The sequence below is a fragment of the Populus euphratica genome, unplaced genomic scaffold, assembly GCF_000495115.2.
Source record: "Populus euphratica unplaced genomic scaffold, PopEup_1.0 scaffold20.1, whole genome shotgun sequence".
In the NCBI taxonomy this organism is placed as follows: Eukaryota; Viridiplantae; Streptophyta; class Magnoliopsida; order Malpighiales; family Salicaceae; genus Populus; species Populus euphratica.
The window spans coordinates 1,540,040-1,566,425 of NW_011499854.1; the positions used below are offsets into that span (position 1 = coordinate 1,540,040).

The following is a 26,386-nucleotide window of genomic DNA, read 5'->3' on the forward strand; positions in this document are numbered from 1 at the left end:
GGGATCAATCTTCGGTGTCCGATTGATTGTCTCAAAGATCTTGGATATGCTGCAGCTTGCCCTGCTGTAAAAGCAGCCATGCATGGAGAACTCTGACTCGATGACCTAGTCAATTGAAGATACCTCAAACAAATAAGGTTGTTGATTCTATCTAACTGGATATCTAACACCTTTGATTCTTCGTGTTGAGACAATTAACACTTACAATTAACTTTCAGCTCGCCTGTTATACTTTCCAATTGCATGTTTCTCCCCCGTGAAGGACACAACTTTGTAGACGCAAGAAACATAGAATGAAATTGATTCTATGATATACAAGTAAATTAATGATGTGTATGTCTTACGTTTCTTATGGCTCCAATAGTTTGCAAAACAACATTTCCAGCCTCTGCATAAGCAAATTTTCCGCAGCTTGACATTTACCATGCACTTGAGGTCTTGGATCGTTCATGGTCTGGTAGAGGAAGAGATTTGTTATATATATATATGAGTTTAATTGTTTGATTTTTTTTATGCATGTTTATCATTTATCCTGTGATGCTTTACCCTGTGATGCTTTGTTTGAATTTTTTTTATGCATGTTTATCATTCATCCTGTGATGCTTTACCCTGTGATGCTTTACTTATTCACTGAATTTATATGGTATTTAGTGGGATCAAAAGTTAATCTTGACATGTATAAGCTAACCCGAATACCCCAACTTATAAAAAAAACATAATGATAACTTTATTTTTTAATTTTATTTCTTCATGATTTATTTTCAAGTGAACATGTTTTGCAATTTATTTCTATTTGATTTTTATTGGGTTATTAGTGTTTTATAAAAATGTTATGTTATTGGGCCAATAAAATAAAATTTAAAAAATATATTATATTATATTATATTGATTTTAATAAATTTTAATTAACTGATAAAATGGTATTGGCGTAATCTCAATTAAACATAATTTTTTTAATTTAAATAATAAAAAATAATTAAATTTTATTTTAAGTTAAATAAAAAGTTAATTACAGCGAATGGTTAAATTTTATTTTTTTAAAAAAGAATTGAGGGGAAAATGCATTAAAAAGAAATTAAAGCTTGAATTGTATCTCTTGACCCGTTAAAACTTTGATATGTGTCAATGATCATTTTTATTTTATTATATTTTTATATTTAGAAGGATAAATACCCATTATTTCTTTGGAACTTCTGACCTAAATATCATATTGATGCAAATCTTATCTAGTCAAAAAGGCTAATTTAGATGTTCACAAAGCCTTTTTTCTTCAAATTCAAAGTATAAACTCTTGAAAGGTATTTTGAACCTATAAAATCTAAATGTTTTCATGTGCAAATCAAACCTAGAAAAAATAGATTGGAGACACATCAAGTTTTTAATATATTGGATATAATTAAACATATAAAAATACATTGAACATGACATATAAAATATAAAATATAAGAACATGTGGAACTATTTTTTTTATAAAACTATGTATTAAAATAAAATTTGCAATATTGATGTTTTTGTGATGCAATGCTTTTTAATGTTATTTTTGTCTTTTAAGTAAAATAAGTAACTTTTCATTTCCAAAGGCTTACATCTCATTTTTAAAGAAAAAGCTAATACACTAGTAGACGTGCTTTCATAAAAAAACTCACTATAAAAAATTAATAAATGTTTAATTTATTTGAAAAAAGCTAATATACTGTTAGAGAAAGCTAATTATGTTTAATTTTATATAATTTTATTGTAGAAAAACTATCTTTTTTTTTTCATTAATGTTTCCACATTATTTCTGTTTTTTTTTCTTCTTTTTTCTATTTCTGTAAACTAAATAAATTAGACGATTATGTTACAAATAAATTTAAATTTAAGAAGTAAATAATTAGTTATTGATATTAATTTATAATTTACTCCCTTTCCTTCTTAAGACTTCTCTCTTCACTGGTTTTTACACCTCCAAGCACCAAACCACTAAACACGCACGCAACAAACAGAGAACTAATAAGAGAAGTTGCTTCTGTAGCAACTGAAAGATGAAAATGGAGGAGCACCAAGAAAGCAGCAAGAAGAGAGCCCGCAAAAGAGAAACGAGAAAACCAATAACCGCTTCCGCTTCCGCTTCTCTCCCTTAACAGCACTACCACCGTATTCCCTCTCTTACTAGCTGCAACAACCCAACCCGCCAACACTCAAAACAACACACCCAGTAATAATTTCGAAATCCTAATCAATACACTCTTAACCAAACTACACCACTCTCTCCTTCCAAACAACCAAACATTTCCCATTTCAGTCCTCTCCTTGTTTCCTATCCTCATGAACTCCAAGTAATTATTTCCTCTCTCCTTTTAATTTGGCTTACTTTATGGAGCAGTTGGTGGGCGTTGCTGATTCTTGGAAATAATTGTTTCAGGTGTGCAGCAATTGCGTGTCGAAGTGCGGAAATTGTTGGGTTGGCTTCGCTGGTGTCAATGGAAATGAATGAACTGGTTGCTTTGGATATGGGGACAGTGAAAGGTTTGATCTTGATGATAGTGATTAGAAAAAGGAAACTTTCAGTGGCTGCTTGTGATGCCCTTTTGGACTTGTCCACTACTTTGATTGGAAGACAAAGGTTATTGAAGTTCTCAGCTTTAGAAAGGCTTGTGTGATTATTTTTAACTATGGTCTTCATTTCTTTTCAAAGGGTTTGGTTTCATATGAAGTTTGGTTTTCTTGATTGATTTAAAGTATCCCAATTTCCATTTATGATGGAAAGAAAATGGTATATCTCATTTGCTTAAAAGGTTTTATTTTTCTAAAAAAAAGGAATTTGGACTTTATTGTTTTTGTGATTTTAAGTAGTGCTGAAAATGTAAATGTTTCCATTTGTATATTGACTTAACATCCATTAGTTTTGGATTTCTTCAGGTTCCTGTATCTTCGATAAAGGTTTCTTTATATAATGAAAATGGGAGTAGTATTGCCTGTGCCAGGATAACTTTTAAAGAAGATGGAACATTCAGTGTCACTTCTTCATACTGCTATTACTTTCATTAATACTTGCAACATTGAGCACTTGGAAAAGATCCCATCGAAGCTGTCTGAAAAATTCTTGGATTCTATGAAAAGTTTGTGGGAAAAAGTGCACAATCAGATGTTACTTGGCAATGCTTGGATGTCCTTTCAAGAGAGGGATTTAAATTTGGGCAATGTTACAGTTAACAATCTGGCAGAAAGTATTTTTAACTTCTCTATTAATACCAGTGAACTTGTGATTCCTTTGCCATCTGTGTTAGTTGAAAGAAAGATCTTTGGTTGAAGAGAGCTAAGTTTTGAAAATTTCGTGTTACATCACTGTGAGCCTCTCCTTCTCATGTAAGAAGGCTGTCAGTGTCCTTAATTGAGGAAGATGACATTTTTAGTTCAATTGCACAATCGCTAAACTGAAAGAAGCATCTCCTACCTTTGTTTCATATGTACTTCAAAGTTTAGTTTCATGTGTACCTATTGCTTCAGATGAACTGAACATCTTAAGTTTCCTGGAGGAGGTGAGAAGTTAATTGGGTTGTCCTATAATCAACCAGGAGGACATATGAGTAGTAAGAACAGAGCACCCTTCAAAGAAAGAGGTGCATTTCTTTCAAAAGAAATTTGATCCATCCTGCTTTAGGAAACATGCTTTCAATGCTATGGATATTATGAAATGTGAAGAAGCATTTAAAGAGGACCATACAATAGCTCTGAGTTTTGGCTTACAAGTATTGCAGCTCTTGCAGATGGTTACAAGTATATACTGGACACCACCTAATTCTCAGGGATGGGATAGTCACTGTGATGACGATTGTGTGTTTGTATGCCAACTCTTTGGAACCAAGCAATGGACAATCTATTCACAACCAAATTTGCTGTTACCTCGTTTGTATGATCCTCTTGATAGAGAAGAATGTTTTGCGGAAGAAAATTCTTTGGCTGGACATAGAAAGCTCCTGTTGAGGGAAGGTGGCATTTTGTATATTCCAAGAGGCTTTCCTCACGAGGCATGTACACATGACGTTGGGTCTAGTGATTTAGCTAGATTTTCCTTACGTCACATCTGGTATTGAGGTGGAACCTCCTTTTGAGTAAGTAAAAGTTCATCCTTTACTTTTCTCTGCAATAGATTTGTTCGGTCTTACATGTTGAAAAATTATGTTTGCTTAGCAAATTTGTTTTTCGTCTCTAATTTGGTTGATTTATGAAATTAATGAGGTGGGGTTTATTACGCATGCACTTGCTCACAGCAGGATGACATTAATCCCTTGCACCTCTCCCCTAGAAGACAGATACACGTATGACCAGTCAATGAACTACTGATTTTTTCGGTTGATAATATTCAAGTTTATCCTCACCTACATGTCCCCCAGCAGTTACCTCTGACTGACAATATCTGCCAAGGGCCATTTATCCGTTGGAGCTAGCTAATATCCGTTTCCTCAAAACAGAATAATTAATTACTTTGTTGGGGCATTCAATTTATGGGTTGGATTCTAGGTAACTTCTGTGATGGCCTGTGAATGGCCAATGCACTCAAGAAATATGGCTTCATTAGGAGTTTTCATGAATCCTGTTGGTTTTGGGAGAAGAGAGTACTAGTTGTTTAAGGATAAGGAGTCTATTGAAGTTCACTATATTTGCTGTGATATGGAAATCTTTGGGTAGCTGAATTTAAATAACCAGTCCTTATCAAGGCAGTTATTTGCAATATGATTGTTTTTTCACCTTTTGTTCTCTTTTAAGGACTTTTGCTTCAGACGTATTTAGGAGGTTTTTTTTTCTCAGGTTAGGAGGCCCTTTTGCTTTGATTTTCTAGTTATTGTCTTCTAAGGAAAATAACTTGCAATCATAGTCACTTTTTTCTCCAATAAATTCTTTGAAAAATAATCACCAAAAAAGTTCCTTTTGTGTTTGCGGTAGTTGATGTACCTAAGATTTTATCAATGCCATTTCTCATCATATGGATTTCTTTAGTCTAGATTGAAAAGTTTTTTGACTGATTCAATTGATGTTGTTTACAAAGCTGGAAACTCAGCAGCCCATGTGGACTGGCCCATGCTATTGACAAAATTATTTAATGAAGACATTTTGTCTCTGAGACAGAGACATAGTTTTGGGCTAATGTCTCTGGAAAAGCTAACTCATGGACATGTCTTTAAAATATATATAGGGCGCACAGTAAGGCTTGTGCCAAGGATTATCTAAATGATAATGTTTGAAACTGATGTACAAGAACATTTTGAATGATTAAATTGTTTCAAAACTATATATGTGGTTAAAATTTCTTATTAATGTTTAGATTGTGTTATATTTTTTACTGCTCAAGGAAAAACTGAAACGAGGACAGATAAAATCTGGTGGTCTTTTATGCGTTAGTATTCCTGCCTGATGCTGTTCACTAATGAAATGTTTATGGCATGCCAAACTCATCAAAAACTAGGATGGATATTCTATTTGGCGTTGCTTCAGTGGAGTTTAGATGAATTGAATCATGGAATTTCAAGCTCTTGCATAGTTATTATATATGAATGTTCTAATTGACTAAATTTTATGTTCCATGTTTCCAAAATGGCATGGGAGGACATGATTATAGGATCTTATCAAAATTGGAATCTTTGATGAAATTAAGATTTATGGCTATCTTGAAGACCATTTCTCATGTGTCCTTTGCTGTATTTCACTTAATCGCAGGTGGGAGGGCTTTGCGCATGTTGCACTCCTTTGCTGGTACCGGACCCAAAAACAGCTGCATCGTGCTTCATTTGAGCCATTGTCTGGAATTCTGGATCTGATGCCTGTGACTTTATTGCATGTAATGATTGAAGTAATTGGGGCTTCTGATTCTACCTCGCGGAAAGCTTCCTTAGTTGGTGCTCATTTTTGCCTTTGGAAGCCAATGATCGGCTTAATTTGGACCAGAAAACCACATTCAACAATATTATTGATCAATTTATTAAGGCATCGAGGTTCTTGGAAGTATTCAGTTGTGTGGAAGTAGCTATTGAAACGAACAAGGATCCTTTTCATCGGAAGAGGTGGCTCAGGCTTCTCTATTAGAAGACAGAAACCATTCAAGAACATGATTGGAATTTAGCTTTCTACGAATTTCATAATTTATTTCCTTCAAGTGCTCAAGTTAAATCTAAGTTCTGTCATGAAGTGTTATTTGAGGATGTGATTGATAGCTGCAAACTACTATTCGAGAAGTACAAGAAAGCCATATATGAATGGAATGCGCTCGCTACATTGTAATGTATCTCTTTCCTCCAAATTAGATTTAGATTATCATGTTTTTTCCCCGAAAGTGTTCTGCCCTATCAGATTCGGAGGGCAGCCCATACCAGCAATTGGTTTATTGCATTTATTAAAACAAATCACAGGTATAATTGATCAGTAAAGCCTGTTGACAAAATAATGTCTGTCACTTTTTTAGTCTGTTTATATGCTACAAGTACAATTTGATTAGTAAAACCTTGAGAAAACACAAATGCCGCTCATATACTGCCAGCAGAAATATATATTCATCCTAATTGTCTTGGTATAATTAATACATCGTCAACTAGTTGATTAAAAATGAAGTACATGAATGCAGCATTTCTTCATCTGAAATCTTAAAGAAAGATATTTTAGGGTTTGGGATGCTTTGGAGTTGGAGTTGGATGAGTTGTCACGCCATGGTAATCAACGTGGTAAACAAGATCATCTAAATTATCACTGCTGCTTGGATACGCCGGTTGCCTAGAATCTTCCTTGATTGTTGCTTGCTCAGTCTTTTCATCAAGAACCTGCAATCCGCACATCCGTACTTGTTACTTTTGGAATATCAATTTAGAAATGGAACGGAGAAAAACAAGTGTCTAAAGCTATTGTGATTGTTCAAGATCTCCATGTAAAGTTGGACGGACAAGGTATTTCAATCACCAAACCGTTAGTTTTGTTGCTTCCAGGCACGCTCAAGCTAAGGATCAGAACGTGGACACTACTGTTAGGCACAACATGGTGAAGTTTGAATACCTAGAGAACATACGGACACAAGTTTGGCACGTATACAGAGCAAATGATGGCAACGTGTGCAATCAGAAGAAGATTTCTGCAATGTTGTATTTCGAAGCAAAAAGGGAAATTCAATCAAGCTTCAGATCCTACCTTGGTATTCTCATGCTCATCTCTGAAGGTGACCGATGACATCCTCTGTTCGCTCATGGATCTCTGTTCTCCCATGGATCTCCTTCCTGTGAGGAAAAACATGGAAGGGGAAGAAGAAGAACTGATGTTCTGGGAAAAGAAATAAAAAGCAGTTGTAAGCATCACCAACAAGATAAGATTTAAAAGTTTCATTATTCTTGCTAAGGACTTTTGCGTTATCTCCAGGATGAAAGAAAGTTGTGGAAGAGCAAATAAATATACACAGAAGAGCACAGAAGGCAGTGCCAAGAGATAGAGAGAGAGTCAATTATTGGTAGAGGGGCAGGGGGGACATGTTTGAGCCCATGCCTGTGATTCTGTTGCTTGTGAGATTGAAAAATACCAGAGACCATGCCAGGACGAACTTTGCAGCCTCTCCTTGATGCTATTATCACCCAAATTTACACCATTTTCCCCTGTAGGATTTGACAGTGGAATCATGGTGTTTTTTTTTTTGAAGGCTGGTAAAGCAAGGAATTCCTTTCATGAGTGTGTTCAATGTCAAACAAAACCAAGTGTGTTTGAACCATTAATCCATGTTTTGTCCTCACCATTAAGGACTCGATGTGGTCATGTCATCATCCTTTTGCTGTATTTGCTACTCTCTCCCCTACGCACCATCTTTACAAGGCATATCAACATGAATCATGAATTTGCTGTATTTTTCTTTCTGCCTCTAGGGAACTACTTTTGCTAATATTTGCTTGTCATCTCTCTCTCTCTCTCCACACACACACACACACATTCACCAACCTATTTATGTTTTGTCGTGGGAGAAATTAAAATTCAATTTTAACATAAAAAATTATATGTAATGATACAAATCTAATTATATGATCATGAAACCAATAATTAAGATTTAAATTTAATTTTAAAAAACCAAAAAAAATATGATAGAAATATGATACAATAAAAACTTGTTTCAATAAACCATTATTATTGAAATAAAATCGAATAATGTCACGAAACCAATTAGTCTTTGATAAATTAAATTCAATTTATTTAAAAATAAAAAAATATAAGAATTGCCCTCACATTTTAAACTGAAAAGTTAAGAAGTATTATTGATCAAAATGTTATCAAAACTTAGACTTACAAGAATTTAAGTAGAACAACAAAATATAAGAATTGTCCTTACATTTTAAACTGAAAATTTAAGAAGTATTATTGATCAAAATGTTGTCAAAACTTAGACTTACAAGAATTTAAGTACTTCTGATAAATTAACCTTAATATATCTATCTTTAATGGGCTGAATAGATTCACTTATAAAACTAACTCAAAATCTATACTAGTAAGCTCAGCCTTGATTCAAATAAGCATTGAATCTTAGCTGAAAACAAATTATTGACTAAACCCAAACAAGTCTTAGGCTATAATTGAAATAATAAAAATAAAATTTATAAATTAATTCCATATGCTACTATGAGAAAAGAAAATAATAATAATAATAATCTGATATAAAGTTTATTCATAGCCTACAATGTTGTCTAAAGGTTATAGAAATCAATCTGTCATTAAATATCACCATTTTTTTTTCTTGTGTAACTAGAATGAATAAAAAATTATTGTAAAAAAAGATTTTATAACATTAACGAATCATCGCCACACTTAAAATTATATTGCAGTCCATTAAAGACCATAACTAGGAATTTTTAAATTAATTTATGCATGAATTAAAAGTGTAATTTCTTAAAGATACATCCTTATATTACATAATTATAAATCTCAACTACTAATGGCTTTAAAATTCCAACTTTAAACTGATAAGTCTATTTTTAATATAATTAACAAATAATTGCCCCTACCCACTAATTAAGAAGTGATGTATAAGATGGAAAATTTTTAAACATCCTCTATATAAAATTTCAACCTTATAACCTTAATAATAGGTTTCATAAAAGGAAAGTCAGTACGTCTAAATTGAACCCAGTCCCTTTATGATACATGAAGAGATCTAGTTTTGCACAATACCATTGATCATCTTATATTCTTAAAATCTGTTTAATATGCATAGGAAGCATTTAAGATTTTAACCATTAAAAAAATAAAGGGAAAAAACAACACTCAATCTACAAAATTGATCTTATTAGTGATGGATACAAATAAAATTGATATAAAAACCCTTCAAATAAGCTCAAACAATCACCTAAAACACTAAAAAGATATATTTTTAGACCCGAGCTACCATACCCTAGCCCAATTGCAACTAAAATACATGAACTCGAGCATAATTACCCAAGCTCATACTAGACGTGTTGTTATGCTCATCCTTGCTTATTAGGCATGACCTTGCTAGGCATGCTACACCTAGTAAGAGATAAGGGTACAGGCGCCAACACTCTAATTACTTTTTTTTATATATAAATTTATTAACTTTATTCTTAAAAAGTTTTTATATCTATTAAAAAAGATATTTTATAAATGTTATTTATTATGACTTATCAAACATCATCTGTTGCTACCCTGCTCATGCTTGGTAGATATAGCCCACTACTATCAACTTTCTAGGTTTTTCATATCAAACAATCAAATATGTAGACTAGGAAAATTAAATTATTTAAACTAAAAAATTAACTAATTATTTAATATATTAATTTTATCCCTGAATAAGCTAGATTAGCATATGTAGCAATAGATCTTTAGCCAGATAATTGTTACCTCACTTAATGTGTTTCTGTCAGCGGTGGACCCTCTCAGAAACAGGAAGGCAGTAGCCTCCCCTAGGTTTTCAATTTTTGCCAATAATATATGCATTTAAGTCTTTGTACTTTTTAAAACTATTCAATTCAGTCCTTGTTTCTCAAAATTTCCTTGCACTTGGATACTTGATTTCCCTTTTTTCTCTTTCTTTTTAAAGCTAAAAAGTCTCTCTATGTGCATATATATAGATACATGGCAAACATATTAGTTGTGAAGGAATCAAATTTAATGTCCAAAGTTGATATAATTTTAGTTATATTCTTGTTTTTTTCTAAAATCTTGTTCAAGATCCGCCATTGGTTCGTGTGTTTGTGTATATAAACCAAAGATCACTCGTCCCCTTGAATATGAGAGACCTGGTCTCATTTATCTGACGTTGAACAAAGTATATGTTACACCCTTTACTTTAATAAAACAAATCAAGTAGTCTTTTTAGTTTTGAAAAATAAATAATCAGCCCCTATGCTTTTAAATTTATTCATGATTATTTCTTCAGTCATTTTATGTTCACTTTCAATTTGTTTTGTTTTTTATTTAAAAAATCAGATAATATGGAAATGTTAATAAGATGAAAAGATATTTTAAAATAAAATAATATTAAATTAAGTCGAGCCTTTGCTGGTCGAAGAAGTGATTAATTAATTTTTAAAATACCAGAACGATTTAATTACCTCATTTATAATTTATTATGTATGAGGTTGTGCACAAATACGCTCTCTTCACGTGTTCAACTTGATATATTATTTGAGTTTGTAGTTGTAATTATTTTTAAAATATTTTTTATTTTAAAATATATTAAAATAATTTTTTTATTTTTTAAAGCAATATATAAAAACAATCCAAACTATTTAAAAAAATTAATTTTAAAAAAAATTATTTTTTTTAAAATCTAACCCTCGTTTCAAAAAGCTATAAAGTCTATTTGTTTGCATGATTGCTTCTGTGTTTGAAGCAACCACAACAAAACAAAATAAATGTATGATAAAGTTAAAAACATAATTTATTTTTGGTGGTACCCACTGCATTTCATGTTTAAAACATAGGTTTTGTCGAAGTAGCTCTCGCCTGCACTGTAATCTTAATTTTATTTCTGATAATATTTCATCTAATTTTATTGTAAGCTCAAAAAATAATGAAAACTGTAGTTTTTATAGGATGAATTTTATACGTTATGGAATTGTAGATGATTTAATGAAATAATAAAAAATATTTTATATAAATTATTATTTATTTCATAATATAATAATAGTGATTAAATTTACAATATTTAAATTTAAAATTATATATATATATATATTACTTGTTTTATAACTTCAATTTAAAAAATATTTTTACCATACATATTAAACTACTTTTTATTAAATATTAATTATAATTATAATTTTAACTAAATATATATAAATATCAAATCAACCCAACTAAAAAAATTTTTATAAAATAATTTTTTAAATTATAATCATAAAAATTACCATAATACCAAATACATTCTCAAAGCGTCCCGTTCGTTTCGTTCCTCGACTAAAAGAAGTTTGGGGCTCCTCAAGCCTTTGAGAAGAATTGCTAAGATGTTGGCAAAAGCTAATGCAACGTGGCCTTTTGTAAGAGGAGAAAAATGATTGTGGAAAATACTAGTTTGTATGTCCCCGGCGTTCTGAGGGGGGAAATGTTTTTTAATGAAATAAAATATTCGGAGTTCAGGAATTTTTCAATTGAATCTTAATTAAAAAAAACATTTTATGATTGACAGCTACAAATATCATAAATAAAATAAAATATTGTTCAAAATTTATTTAGAAAAATTAAGAATAACAAAATGATTTTAATAGAATTTTCATGATTATTATTATTATTACTATTTTCTTCATATTGGATACATAATAATTGGAACAAATTATTAAAATTAAAATAATGATTTTTAATAATTAAAACAATGTTAAAGTTAAAAAGTAAATGAATGTAATAATTTTTTTTCAAAGTGCTAAAAAGACACAAAAAAAAAAAAGAAGGAAGGAAAACGGCTAGGCCTAGCACCTAAGCCCATCAATAAATGGCAAAAAATGACAGCCTCAGCACTCAAACCAGCAGCCTCTCACCTCAATCTCCCACGCTAATCAACTAAGTTACAACGCACGTTATCAAAGTGATTAAACAAATACATTAATTTGCTTCGAAACTTTATCTTTTTAGTATAATAGTATAATAGTCAAAGATAGTATCATAGTCAAAGACAAGGTTACTTCGTGTGCTCCGTGCAAGTCAAACAAAAAAAAACATAAAATAAATACTTAAATTATAAAAAATATTTTAACATTGCCATTAAACTTAATCTATAAGTATTAAATTTAAATTAAATTTTATGAAAATTATCTTAATATTACTTAGTTGACTTAACGAGTTCAAATGCTTTTGAAAAACACAATCTAGTTTGATTTTCTTTTAAAAAATAAAGATGTTATTTTTTTTAATATTAAAAAAATAATATATTGGATTAATTCAATTCAACTCAAGTTAATTTATTAAACCCATAAACCATGATATAGACTTCATTGGATTCAACAATTACATGATAAAAAAAATATAAAAAAATATAAAGTTAATTAAATATTAAAGGATAAAATTTTAAGAAGAAAACTAATAAAAAAATTCAATATAAACTTAATATTACAAGTAAAAATTAAATTAAAATAAAATAAAAAACTCAATAGCTCAAGTTGAGTACCCCAATAAACATGGACTTTTTAAAAAAACCTAGGTGAGAGGGCCATATGTTTAGCTATTTTTGTTCCTTTCTTTTGCCCTTACTTTTTTATATATAAAAAAAATGGTGATCCGTTGTTTGTTAAAATTTAGAAGTTGTGAAAAAATCAATAGAGAGATTTTATGGTAAAAAAATACTATTTTTACATAAAAATACCTCAAAAACACTAACAAACCCTAATAATTCTAAAACATCTTAAAATCACTCAAAAAACTAAAAAAAAAAAAAAATTAAACCACTCTCATTTGCCAAGGATGTTCAAATAAAAACACTTTTTTTATCTCTATATTATTTCCAAACCACTTTCTCTTCCTTATCAGAAATTCAAGGATTGAAAAGTAAATAAAATTAATTTTTAAATCAAAAATAAAAATTATCCAGGATATAAAAGGAGTTGTGTATTTTCTACTTGTTTTTTATAATTTCAGTTCTCTTTATTTTAATTTCCTATTGTCTCATAATTCTAAGCCTAATTTTATCTATTTAGTCTATATACGAATTAAAATAAAATAAATAAAAAAGAATTTCTTCTTTTAAATAAAGCTTAAATGTTCATATAAATTTAGTGGAGCATGGATTTTTTATTATATTAGGTACACCATGGATAGAATTCTAAGTTGATTTTTAATATAGTAAAAAAATCTATCAATGTTATGAATGATTTTTATTATATTATTTTTTTAATTAAAAAATATAATGTTATTTATATTTAATAAAATAAATTGAAAAAATAGATGAATCGATCAACTATGAAAGATTTGTCAATACTAATTAAATATTAAGCATATAATTTAACATTATATACCTTATTTCCAAAAATAAAAAGGATCTTGAATGATTACATGTAATTATATTAATCATAAATAGTTTACTAGTTAACACATGTCACTAGTATGTTTAATAGCATAATTGCATATATACTTTAAATTACATGCATGTTTTATTAATTAGTATTTTAAATAGAAAAACAATATTCTTGAGCAAGTCAAATTCTTTGTATAATTTTTTCCAGGAAGTGATTTTGCAAGTTGCTACAAAAAATTTAATAAGAGAAATGTTTTTCTAATATAAAAGAAAGATGAGTCAGGTCAGTATTCAGTGGGCACAAACTAGTGAAGAAGACTTTTTATTCAATTCGACTAGATTGAATGCGGGTAAAATGGGGATGATCAATATGATTATAAAGTTGTCTTATGAGTGTGGTTTTAATTATTTTTTAATATGTTTTCTTGTTAAAAAATATATCAAAATAATGTATATTTTTATTTTTTAAAATTTATTTTTAATATAGTATATCAAAACAATTTAAAAATATAAAAAACTAATTTTAAATAAAAAAATTAAATTTTAACAAATCTCTTTTAAACTATATTACTAAAAGGAGAAATGTCAGGTGAGGCGCGGGTATATAGATAACGTGAAATAACACGACTCATTGCCATCCTATGTTTACTTCCATCCAAGACTCTAATTATTTTATTGTACCAAAATAAATAAATAAATGAAAGTGTAATTTTGCCTCTTTCACCTTAAGATAAAACTGTAATTTATTTATTTATTTTTTAAAAATAGAAGTAAGGTGAAAAAATAACTAAATTACAATATAATCAGAGTAATTTTTCCTATTTAGTTATTAAAAATTAGAATGTTTTTGCACACCACTTACAAAGGAGAGAGAGAACTTCATTCTCGTCAATAATTATTTTCTACTCACAAGTTACCTCAAAAACACACCTTCAATCACTTAACCCTCCACTAATAAAACAACTAATGATGAGCACCAACTTCTATATTAAGTATAATTATTTTTAAAGTATTTTTTTATTTAAAAATATATTAAAATAATTTTTTTATTTTTTAAAAATTATTTCTAATATCAACACATAAAAATAATCTAAAAATATAAGAAAATATTAATTTAAAGTAAAGAAAAAAATAAAAAAATTTAAATTTTTTTCAAAAACATTTTTAAAACACAAAAACAAAAAGACTTCACCATTAAAATTAGCATTATATAATTTAAAGCAATTATAGCATTACATTGATAAGGAATACAAAAGTTATACATAAAAAATCACCTAATATTATAAGTTGTTTACTTGCTATTATGATTAATCGTATTTTATTAAATACTATTTGTTTAATATATATATATATATATATATATATTATGTATTTTATACCCTTTTTATAAAAAGAGCTACTATAACTGTCATCAACAATGGAATAATAACTAGGCTATGAATCTACGATACTAGAGGAATACCCATATCCCAAATTCTACACAAACAAATTTGTTTAAAAAACTATGATCAGAGTCTTTGTTTGAATAATTTCGAGGGGATAAAGTGAATTCCTCGCATTTAGGATAATAAAAAAAAAAACAAAAACCCAAAATTCAACTAAAAAGAGTTAGTCAAGCACCAAGTATTTGAAAAAATGGTGTTTTCCTTATCACATCAGCTGAGACATAGAGGGAAGATTATTACAACTTTTACCACCAGGAAGTGATAAAAGCACAACTTTAGCTGTCAAATGGAGTCCAACCCTGTGGGTTAGCTAACCCCATGACCCCTCCACTTAGGTTGAATCAAGTTTCTAATTGAACCTCTACATCGTTGATGATCTGACCTACCCTTTGAGAAGAAACAAATAATAACTTTTTTTATTATTTTATTAGAAAGAGGTAGAACCCAATCAATATACGATGTTGATTCGATGACTTCCGAATTGATAATTTAATTTCTCAATTTAAAACTATATTACAAATATCTCTATTCTTATATTTATATAACAGATATAATTAGCTTATAAAATACCTTCCTTCCATAAATATAAAACTAATATTTTTCCGATATTCTTTGTACTATATAGCTTGATGAATTGAAATCATAACTAGACAATCTATAGGTCGTATAAAAATATATATAGATTAGATTTTATCACAAGAAGATCTCTTTTATTTATAAATTATTTTCTATATAATCCATGTATAAATTATGCTTTATCAAATATATTATATTTAGTATAGTATATATCATGAGAAACCTGGATGATAGTAAGAAAAAAATATTATTATGATAATAAAATTTTTTAGAAAAATATTAAGATTTCTATATATATGTAGGGGTGGAGATGAGAGTAGAGGCCAAAATTAATATAATAAGTTATATTATTAAATAACTTATTTATTTAAAAGAAAAAATATTATATATTACATATTTAAATACTAAATAATAAAAAAATCAAAATATTTTGCAGGTCCAGCCCTGCTTGCCTGCCCCTAGTCCGCCCATATATATATATATATATATAAAGCAAAGAAATTAATAACATCACTCTTGATATTATTGAAGAAATTAAGGTGGGAAGTATACTATGTTTGCAGATGCGTAGACAATTGACCCCAAATTCAAAACAAAGAATTCTTTTGTTTTCATACGCAGGGAAATTGTTTGGAAATATACGGTCTGGGGGAGAGTAGACTCAAATCAATCAAAGTCTAAAATTAATTATCAATTAATATTTAAAACCCTGAGGAAATTAATCGCGAGGTCAAACATGATATGGAAGGAATGAAGGAAGTTTTGGTTTCCCTCAGAAAGGGTCATGCATGGCTCTAACGCACCCATTAGGACACTCTATCACCATGTTTAATTGTCATTAATTAGCACTGTAGTTATTCACAAAAAAATTATTTAAAATCATTTATATATTCCTAAATTATATCCAAAGACTTGAATATTCTTGTATAAAGTCACCTCCTAACCCCTTCTCCTCATTTGCAAATTACATTCATCATCTTCTCTTTCTCTTTTCCCTTTTCCCTTCTCTCCCTCCCCCCCCCTCTCTCTCTCTCAAACATATGGAAGAAGAAGGGTACTGTAACACAAGACTTGGGCTTGGACTAGGTGGTGAAAACTATGTGCCATGGCCACAGAAACAGAAGGAGAAGCCTGTGGTACGTCTAGACCTCTCATTTACACTCTGGCCTGATCAAGAAGATTCCAGGAATATAGATCGTCATGACAAGGCAGAGGGGACATGCTTCAAGTCTGAAGAAGATGAGGATTATGGAAATAAGAGAAGTGATCATTCCATTGATAATAGCTGCATGTATGGTACTGGTAGAAAGAAACTCAGGCTTACAAAAGACCAATCAAGCTATCTTGAGGAGAGCTTTCGAAGGCATCCCACTCTTAATCCGGTACCCTTTTTTGCTGCTCTTTATATATATTTATATCATTTTTTCCCTTCCCTTTTGTCAGACAGTTTGTGCTGCTGACAATCACTCTTGATCATTGATTAGATATCAGAAAATCAAATTATACACATGTTCTTTTAATATCATTATTGTAAGTACTTGTAAATTATAATATATAATTTTGCCTGGAAACTTTAATTTTTAGAGTTACAAATAAACCTCTCCCTGAATGAGCTTTTTTGCTTTTGCTTTTATTTATAATTTGCTATATAAATCCTTGATTCAGTTATCAAAAACATTGTTTAATTTCAATTTATTTGTCTTTTTTTTTTCCCTCTCTCGTCTTTAATTTATTCATCCAGTGACTAAATAAAGGATTCCACCTCATGCATGCAGGCTAAGAAACATGCAATCGCTGAGCAATTGAATTTAAAGCCGAGACAAGTTGAAGTCTGGTTCCAGAACAGGAGGGCAAGGTAATGATCTCCATAGCTCAGCTTGTGCATTTCAATCCTTGTTGTCATTTTTGCATTGGTTTCTTTTTGGGTATTCGGTTTCTTCTCTACAGTAATAATGGTGATAAAAATAAAAAAAATAACGTGCATGCAGGACCAAGCTGAAGCAAACAGAGGCAGACTGTGAACTCTTGAAGAAATGTTGTGAAAGTTTAAGCAATGAGAACAGGAGATTGAAGAGAGAATTGCAAGAATTAAGGTCACAAAAAACTGGACGGTCGTCGTCGTCGTCGTCATCGCACTCTCAACTTGCAAAGGATATTGGCACAATCACAAAGTGTCCTTCATGTGAGGAAAGCACCACAACTGATCAGAAAATATGTAGCCGTTTTTGACATGGTCCATAAGAGCTAGCTGGCTGGCTAGCAAGCAAGCAAGCAATTTTAATTAATTGTAAAGCGGCTATCGATGATCATGGTAGTACAAAATTAATGATTCTAGTAGGTTTATAGCTGAAATATTTCATCAACACTGCTTTATGTAAATCAATAATAATAATAATAATAATAATTATTATTATTATTATTAGTCAGACTATAAAATACTAAATAATTTGAAGTGATGAATAATTCAACAGGGGAGGGGATGCCCCAAGTCTTGTAACGATTAGGAAAGAGAGCTTGTGGTAGAAAAAATTAACAATTTGTTTGTGGAATTCTATGGGAACGTGATTCGATATCCTTCTACATGGGTTCATTTTGACCAACTACTTTTCTTACTCTATCTCTCATTTTCATATATACAATAAGACATTATTTTAGTAAGAATTAATGTTTATTCTTTACATTATCATCACTTTGTACATCCGAAAAAGATTTTTTTGATGAATGTTTTAATTGAAATGTGTATGTTTTGTTTAGAATTTAATTATAAAAAAAATTGATTTTAATATTAAGGTTAATATATATATATATATATATGTTAGGGCAATCATGACCGTTTGTGCAATGATGGGGTGGGGATGGCGGACCTCATCGATATATCTCTTTAATTTTTGTTGACTAGGTTAAAGTTTCAGTGTAAGCTTTATTTGAGAAACTTCAAATTAATATAACAAGTAATATTGAATGGCTTATCTATTTGTTTATGTGCTCCAATAAATAAAAAGATCGACGTGTATATTTAATGAAATGATGCGAGGAGGATTGATAGAAGCTTCATCTAAAAAGAAATGAATTATATATATATATACAACTTAGTTAGCGCAATAAACATATTTCTGCCATTAATTATACTTAACGAGGCAGAGTAACTGGCCAAGCCAAACTACAACAGTGTTTTTGGTCACAGTTGGGATTGATTCTTAATTAGTTATAAATAAAACGAGCAACATGAAAGAAGAAATCCATGCACTCACATAATTATGAAGTTTGACTTTAGCATTTAATTTCGCTTTATCATAATAAAGATTGCTTAATAAGTTGCTATGTCATTAATATATATATATACACACAGACACACACATAGTTGGCACCATAACGCCAACCTTATGATAAACTTCAATTAATTCTCTATCAAGTCAAGTTGTAGAATTATAGAAGCCAAGTCTTCGAAGTAAGTTTAATTGACGGACCAAAAACATTATGATAATAATATCTGCCATTTGTTTTAATTCTCCACCCTTATTGTGATTTATATTGACCGAAAAGTGTGTGTAAAAGGACTCGTGCAAGAGGAATTCCATCGGTAACACAACTCCCACCAGCATGTTTATTATCTATGAGCATACAAAGATGACGTTTATTTTTATGCTTTAAAAATATTTTTATTAAAAAAATAAAAATCCATTACTTTTTTTACTTCAATGTTTCTGTTCTAGATTATTTTAATATATTGATATAAAAAATAAATATAAAAAAATGTTATTTCAAAAGTAGCGGCTAAAAAGAAAGATCTATTTTCTTTGATTAGAAAAGGAGTGGCATGTCAACGTTTCCAGGAACCTTTTCATACCTTTCAAATTTTTTTCCATTTAGTTAGTGATGACCATTGGATGAACTCAGTCCAATCTTAACCCAGAATCACAACAATCATTTTCATTGCTTATCCGCTTGACTTTTCTTGTGGGCAAAGAATTGAAGAGGTGTACAAATAATTTTGGCAGATTGACCCAGTTAGCTGAAATTAGATTAAGATTATACGATGGACCCATGTTTTATGGTCCAAGCCAAGAAGTGGAGTTTGATGGTTGCTTACAGCTTGAAGCTAAGGCATTACTTTATGTAATCTTCTTAGAAAAAGACCTACCACAGAAGCAACCCAGAAGCAACCACATGCGTTGAAAAGGTAAGACCAGACATAGCAACCTCACCAATCATCAGCACACTTTTCTCCTATATATATATATATATATATATATATATATATATATCATAGATTCAGAAATGGTTGTCAGAAAAAAAAAATATATTCTCCATGACTTGCAAAGCCAGAGTTCACATTGCAAGTCTTGAACAATACAAAACTTGGAATTCTCCATACCTGGTGAAACTAAAATTATAAATATTTTTTTCTTTCCCCGTTGAAAATGAGGAGGGAAGATTGTTGTTTCAACTCTTGGAAAGTCAATGTTGAACGAGGGTTGCATATATTAGCTCATTCCATGCATCAGGGACACCTGGAAGACACCAATGGCTGCAGTCCTGGCGCCTTGTTGAGACCTTTATCCCAGCAGTTACGTTCTTGCCAAAGATTGAAGGATGCCCATCCTTTCGAAAATTGGTCAAACTAGTGACATTTAACAGTGTAACTGGATTCTTCATTTCCTGGATTACCTCCTCCACTATCTTCATTTTGACAGGATAGTTGTTGAGAATTGACCCCCTCAAAACTGGTTCAGTCTCCCCGTTGCATGTCCCTCCTGAATCCCAATCTCCGCCTCTGCTTATTATATAATTAATGTAGAAAAATAAATAATTGCAGTAGTTATATCTATTTCAACAAAATATTTGCTTTTCACAAGAAAAGTTTCCAAATATGGAAAGAGTTACAGAGCTGATCCATGCTACTGCTATAAATTAACAGACTCGAGGTATTAAATAAAATGAATTTTCCGCATTTTGTAAATCTGAAAGAATGCAAACATTAACAAAATATACTCTCCTCCATACCATTTAGTATTCATAATATAACCTAGGTCTAGGGATGAAAGAACGGTTAGAAGAAAATGGAAGCAAAAATGTACCTGAAATGGGCTGAGGAGTATCCACGATAGAATACTAACTGCTTTTTTGGATTTACATTTTTGTCAATCCACTTTCCCCAGGTCCTTAGAGCCCTTCTGTAAGCCTCAACTGCATCAAACTTTGGATAGAGATAGTCACCTTCTTTATAGTAATTTTTCCTGCACAATTAAGCAGTACTATATTACAAGGGAAAACAAACATTTAGATAGACAAAATAAGCACGGACATCAATTTCTGAATCGAACTATTTACCAGTATGATTTCAAACACACATTCACACCCGTCTATAAACCAACTAAAGAATCTGGATGTAAGATAGGGTTCACAAAATATATTTTCCTGCAATATGCAGGGTTCAGAATCTTTGCCAGAAGGGACTAATTTTTTTGTTTTAGAAATGGCTAATAAAAAGGGATTCCTACTCAAATATCACTGTTTCTTCTTGTTCAATACTGGATAAAAGATAAGGTTCACAAAAGGGATTTTCCAGCAATATGCAGGGTTTAGAATCTTTACTGGAAGGGACTAATTTTTTTTTGTCTTAGAAATGGCTAATAAAAAGGGATTCCTACTCAAATCTCACCATTTCTTCTTGTTCAATACTAATCTTTATTCTTCCTCCTCTTTTTTGGTTGCTATTAATAGAAAAGGGGGAAAAAAAAGACTGAAGTAGCTCTCAAAATAGAAACAGAAGAGTGTGTGCCAACTAGCTTAATTTATAAAGCGTGTCCCTATTGTCCAGAGTTAAACACCACTCACATCTTTACTAAGAAAAAAACATCTTCCTCAAAATCAATGGCAAGGATCATGGAAGACGGAGGCTTAACATTGTCATGTAACCTAGCTACTGAACCAAAACGTGCAGAGACAAGTAACAGTAAACTACATTTTTGCACTCATTGTTTTATCAATGTTCCACTTTTACCCCTATAGTTTAAAATGCCCCGATCTCACTCCTATAATTTTGACAAAGTTTTGATTTTTCCTTCTGCTATTAAATAACTAATAAAAATCTCACATTTTTGCTACTTTATTTTAGTTTTCCTTATTTTTCTCTAATTATTTCCTATCAAATTCCCACAAATGTTATAACATTTCACAAAAAACACTTACAAATATTTTTTTTTTTAAAAAAACACCCAACCAAATTCAAAAAAGCAGGTTACTTAATGGTTAGGGGTAAAATTAGAACCTTTTGAAAACACTTACAATAATGAGAATGTTTTATACTATAGGAATAAAATTGGAAGATTGATAATTTCATAGAGGCAAAAATAAAGTTTACCCGAGAAATAATATAAACATGGAAAAATACCATCCTGATATAATAACAAAGGCAGAAATTACGTGGAACTACAATTTAAAATATAACAAAAACAGCAATTCGAACATACCCACGAGCTGTCTTTCCATGAGTCCACCAGTGCCCAGTATTAAAAACCAGGATGTCAGCCCTCTTCCATCGGCCAGCTGTCTTGTCAATTACATCTATAGATAAAGTTGGATTTGAGCTTCCTTGTGCATTTATGCGCACCCCTTCTTTCACAAGGAAATGTGACCTCACAAATTCCACAGTACACTTGAAATCCTGCCCACGCAATTATTAAAATCACCAACCCTCTTCTTTTTTCTTTGGAAGAATAAACATTGTTGATATACCATAGTTACAACTAAGTCTATCTAAGTAGATTGTTGTGTATTCAGAAGGAACTTGTGGATTCCAAAATGAGAAAGAATTCACGAGTAGCACAGCTGCCTTAGAGCTACTTCCGGTTACAAAAACCACGACTTTTTTGAACCAGAAACAAATGAGAAAAAAATTGTAAAGATAATTTTTATGGAAGTATAGCAGATTTATTTCACAATACAAGCACATTCAAATTATTTTCTTGAAGAAATGGATGCTTCCCAATAAAGCCAAGGTATCATTGCAGCCACGAAGACCTTTACCACTCATCTGTAACAAGTCAGTGCTCAAGAAAGAATGCATAGACTACTTTTTTGCAATTTTTTGCTCTTTTTCTGATCCTCTATCTTCACTCAATTTAACTACTATAATATTGGCTAATGCTGTCTTCTGCCCTTTATAGATGACTAAAATATAGAAGCAGCATAACTATATAAAATCTGTAATTACCACAAATTTGAAGACATAGTAGCCTCTTCCTTTTGTTATTCTGCGGCCATGGATCTCAAACATTTTGCTCTTATCAGGCAGGCCTTCACGAAGGAGACACAACATTGATTCAAACTGATTTCGGTTCATGGAATCTCCAACCAGCATGAGCCTCTTACCTCTCAATCTTGTCAAGAAGTCTGTTGCATTAAACCTACAAGTGAAAAGCAAATGCAGAAAAGAAATGCATTTCTGATCAGTGTTGTCAAAGGCGAAAGGCGCTAAAAGACGCCAAGCCTATAAAATGCTGAAGGAGCTAGGCGCATGCCTATGCACTTGCCTGAATGAACCAAGGTGATATGCCATATATGTGTGTGTGTGTAAATACAGTATAAATCTAAAATATATACCTTCCCAATTAAGATTAGATCATTAGAAAATATAAAATACCATAACATAACATAGTCATATAAAGTTGTATTTTTCATCCTTGAAAAAAAAGATAATTTAAAGTAATAAGCAGCTAAATAGATTAAAAAGCAAACTTAAATATCATCATATCATTATTCATTAATCTTCAAAAACATCTTCATCCATGCTTTCCTCTCTTGTACTTGTGTTGTTTTCTGACTCCGACTGTTGAAAAAAGAGAGTGTGGCTGGTGTTACTCTTCTAAGGTGTCCTTCCTTGTCTGTTTTTGTTTCCCAATTTAATGATTTTTTTAATTCTTTTTTTACCCTTATCTTTGTTTTTTTATATATATATATATATAAAAAAAAATGCCCCTAAGTTGTTGCTTATTGTAAATTTAAAAAATGGAAAAATAGAACAAAACATAAATAAGGTAAGAAAAAAAAGTAAAACCCAATAGAAAAAGAATTACTTCATGCAGCTGCTAGCTTTAACGCCCCCACTCACAAGGCGGTCGCCAAGGCAGCGTTTCATTGAAATTCATAGCCTAAGGCTAATTTGCGGCCTCACCTCGCCTCGCCTAGAGTGCCTAGGTGCCTTTTGACAACATTGTTTCTGATAAATATGTAAAGTAACTGAAAAGTATTGAGGATCAGCATAAAATTCATATCACTGTAGTTAATATGTCTCCATCAAGGCAAAAATCTTTGAAACCGTTGCTTAAATAGTGTAAAAAGAAAGCAAGGATTTTCCTAGTGGCAATGAATAGTCTAACCAAATGAGCGATCAATAACACATTAACGGATGAGTCAACAAATATTTGTTTCTGATCTTATCTCTCAGACCAAAATGTCTTGCCCTGTTTCTAAGGTATTGGACTCCAGTTTCATGAACCTTGGTATAGTTCTGCTTCAATGATGGAAATACATGATAGATTGGGGAAAAAAAAGAAAAAAGAAAAAAGAAAAGAAGAAGAAGGTGCTCTTGCTTATAAAATTTCACGTTATAGAATGCATCAAAAGGAAGAAGAGAAAAAACAAGCACCTTGATAGTGAATCTCCACCTCACACACATAGATTTAGTATTCAACATTCCATACAAGCTGGAGTAACCTAGGATGTAGCAAGATCATCTTATAGCAAGCCACCAAGGTTGGGGAAGCACGCATGAGAAACATTTGGAAAGCAAATAAGGCCCAAAGACCGTAAAAAAAAAGAGTTGATTGCACGAAAAACAACTAGCAATCTTCCTTTCAATAAATACATATCACAAAGTATTCCAGGCCTAATTCTTGCAATATCTCCAAACTCATTGACATGCAATTACAATATGCACTTGCAATATATATATATGTACACAAAAAAAAAAATTAAGCCAAAAAACAGCACAAACCTTGGAAGATCACAATCATTAGGCTTCCACCGCCATTTAAGATAATCGGAATCTTTCCTTCCATTACCTTGGCAATCAAAAGCCTCGTCAACATAAGGACAAGAACCCGCTTTATAAATCGGATACTCTTCATCTTTCACCCAAGTACCCCTATAAAGATCACAACTTTTCAAGCTCTCCATCAATTTATCACCACCATTGCCACTCAAGTCCCCACCAGACTCCAAATCCACATCTAGGTCTTTCTTATTTTCACTAGACACCTCCACATTTGTTGAGTTATAAATCAAATCCTCACCAGAGTCCACACCCCCATCTGGGTCATCCTCATTTTCAGGAGACACCTCCATATTTCTCGAATCATCACCGGTTTTGGACTCAATTGTCTCATTTTGAGAAACGGGTTGGTGAATCACTGAGTCAACGGGTTCTTCTGAGGCGGGAAGGGTGAAATTAGGCAAGGAAATGTGAGAGGCAGTCGTTTGTGGAAAGAAATCTCTGTAGAAATAAAGAGTGGGCTCAAGAGCTCGTTTGTTGAAGAGGAAAATTGTTAAGAGGAAAGAGACGACGAATAATGAGGTTATTACAGTGTAACGGTGGTTGAAAGAAGAGGAATTTGCCATGTCTTTATGGTGGATTTGGAGAACATGTTCTTTTGTTTATGTTTTGGTGGGTTCGTCTACAGAGATTAAAAAAAAAGAGGAGGGAGCTGTAGCTGTAGCTTTGGAGTTGGGCAGAGAAAAAAACTTTTTTTTGTTTGGAATTTCAGAAATAAACATATATTTTTTTAAATAGTTATAGATATATTAAAATATATTTTTTATAATTTTAATTCAATTAAAAATAAGTTATTCAATTAAGAGATTCATAAGAATTTTTAAACTTACTAAAATTTAAAAAATCCTAGGTATTTATATCCAAGAATAATTTGGTCAAGCATCAAAACTTGTTAAAATTGTGGCTATGTAGTCAATATGGTTTTGGTAAGTCAACATCATGGTTAATCCTTTCTGCAATTGATCGTTTCTTCTTCTCAATATTTTCAATATTAGAGGATTCTATGTTTATTTTATTGTCAAATCTTATCCTTAAATATTAATACTTTTAATTATAATAAAAATAAAAATAATTACAAAAAAATTTAAAAAATATCAATACTAATATTTTTTACATTTATTAATTATTTTTTTAATAATATTAATTATAATAAAAGTATTAATATTTATAACACAAATAATAATATTTTTATATGAAAACTTCGAATTATATAATAAAAAATAATATTTATAACACATATTATTATATAAACACATGTAATTGAACGCGGACGCATTCAAACTCGAGCATTACATGGTGGTAGGATTGCAATAGCTAATCGAGCTTTTTACCAAAACCTAAACGTCAAGTAACACTTGGGTCTGCCTCTCACATTAGAGTTGTCCACGCGCTAAATGGTACTTTAGTGTGTCCAATCACCATGTGGCGCATGGTTTATAGCGAGGGTCCCGATTATCTTAGATCTAAGATGGACCTGATTGTTTTAAGTCTGTTATTATATATTAAGCTCAATAAATTTAACGTGACTTAATTTTATTGAGTCTTGTATGATCCAATTCTATTTAGCTCTTATGAAGGATTTTAAATATTTTAATTTTTATTATAATTAAAAATATTAATATCAAAAATATTTTATTTGTATAATAAATAGTATTTGTGTTAAAAAATATTATTATTGTTATTAAAATTTAAAACATTCATATAAAAATAGTATTATTTATGCTATAAATATTATTATTTTATTTATAATTTATAACATCAATACTAAAAATATTATGATAAATAATATTATTTTTATTATAAATAATAATACTATAATAAAAATGAAAATTGCGCTTGGGCTGCTTTTGCGGC

The 26,386-nt window shown here is 30.7% G+C and overlaps 3 protein-coding genes and 1 long non-coding RNA gene across 5 annotated transcripts; 2 read left to right on the forward strand and 2 right to left on the reverse strand.

Annotated features, from left to right (window-relative positions):
- The first annotated feature begins 1,919 nt into the window (after positions 1-1,919).
- On the forward strand, positions 1,920-6,302 carry LOC105122581 (uncharacterized). Its single transcript, XR_841714.1, has 4 exons — positions 1,920-2,318; positions 2,405-2,605; positions 2,902-4,094; positions 5,698-6,302. It is a non-coding gene; the product is annotated as an uncharacterized LOC105122581 (long non-coding RNA).
- A 107-nt stretch (positions 6,303-6,409) lies between these two features.
- LOC105122582 (uncharacterized) lies at positions 6,410-7,795 on the reverse strand. The gene is made up of 2 exons (XM_011021793.1): positions 7,153-7,795; positions 6,410-6,791 (listed from the first exon to the last, which is right to left on the reverse strand). Exons 1-2 carry the CDS (start codon positions 7,342-7,344, stop codon positions 6,633-6,635), a joined length of 351 nt encoding a protein of 116 aa, XP_011020095.1. The 5' UTR covers positions 7,345-7,795; the 3' UTR covers positions 6,410-6,632.
- An 8,665-nt stretch (positions 7,796-16,460) lies between these two features.
- On the forward strand, positions 16,461-18,022 carry LOC105122584 (homeobox-leucine zipper protein HAT14-like). Its single transcript, XM_011021795.1, has 3 exons — positions 16,461-16,859; positions 17,253-17,332; positions 17,466-18,022. Exons 1-3 carry the CDS (start codon positions 16,518-16,520, stop codon positions 17,704-17,706), a joined length of 663 nt encoding a protein of 220 aa, XP_011020097.1. The 5' UTR covers positions 16,461-16,517; the 3' UTR covers positions 17,707-18,022.
- A 1,444-nt stretch (positions 18,023-19,466) lies between these two features.
- Positions 19,467-25,168, reverse strand: LOC105122583 (protein trichome birefringence-like 5). 2 transcript variants are annotated; one of them, XR_841715.1, is made up of 6 exons: positions 24,476-25,168; positions 22,694-22,886; positions 21,951-22,144; positions 20,556-20,714; positions 19,853-20,251; positions 19,467-19,704 (listed from the first exon to the last, which is right to left on the reverse strand). XR_841715.1 is itself a non-coding variant. In XM_011021794.1 (5 exons), the coding sequence occupies exons 1-5, from the start codon at positions 25,096-25,098 to the stop codon at positions 19,936-19,938; spliced, it is 1,485 nt and encodes a 494-aa protein (XP_011020096.1). In that variant the 5' UTR covers positions 25,099-25,168; the 3' UTR covers positions 19,726-19,935. The 2 variants fall into 2 exon arrangements, 1 of the variants encoding a protein (XP_011020096.1); XM_011021794.1 differs by lacking the exon at positions 19,467-19,704 and having other exon boundaries at positions 19,726-20,251.
- Positions 25,169-26,386: the final 1,218 nt, after the last annotated feature.

Coding starts and splice junctions, on each gene's coding strand:
- LOC105122582 (XM_011021793.1), bottom strand. CDS start 7,344: ATGAAACTTTTAAATCTTATCTTGTTGGTGATGCTTACAACTGCTTTT. Junction 6,792..7,152: donor ATGAGCATGAGAATACCAAG/GTAGGATCTGAA, acceptor TGCGGATTGCAG/GTTCTTGATGAAAAGACTGA.
- LOC105122584 (XM_011021795.1), top strand. CDS start 16,518: ATGGAAGAAGAAGGGTACTGTAACACAAGACTTGGGCTTGGACTAGGT. Junction 16,860..17,252: donor GGCATCCCACTCTTAATCCG/GTACCCTTTTTT, acceptor TCATGCATGCAG/GCTAAGAAACATGCAATCGC. Junction 17,333..17,465: donor TTCCAGAACAGGAGGGCAAG/GTAATGATCTCC, acceptor ACGTGCATGCAG/GACCAAGCTGAAGCAAACAG.
- LOC105122583 (XM_011021794.1), bottom strand. CDS start 25,098: ATGGCAAATTCCTCTTCTTTCAACCACCGTTACACTGTAATAACCTCA. Junction 22,145..22,693: donor ACTATGTCTTCAAATTTGTG/GTAATTACAGAT, acceptor TTGCGTGGGCAG/GATTTCAAGTGTACTGTGGA. Junction 20,715..21,950: donor CATGGAAAGACAGCTCGTGG/GTATGTTCGAAT, acceptor TTAATTGTGCAG/GAAAAATTACTATAAAGAAG.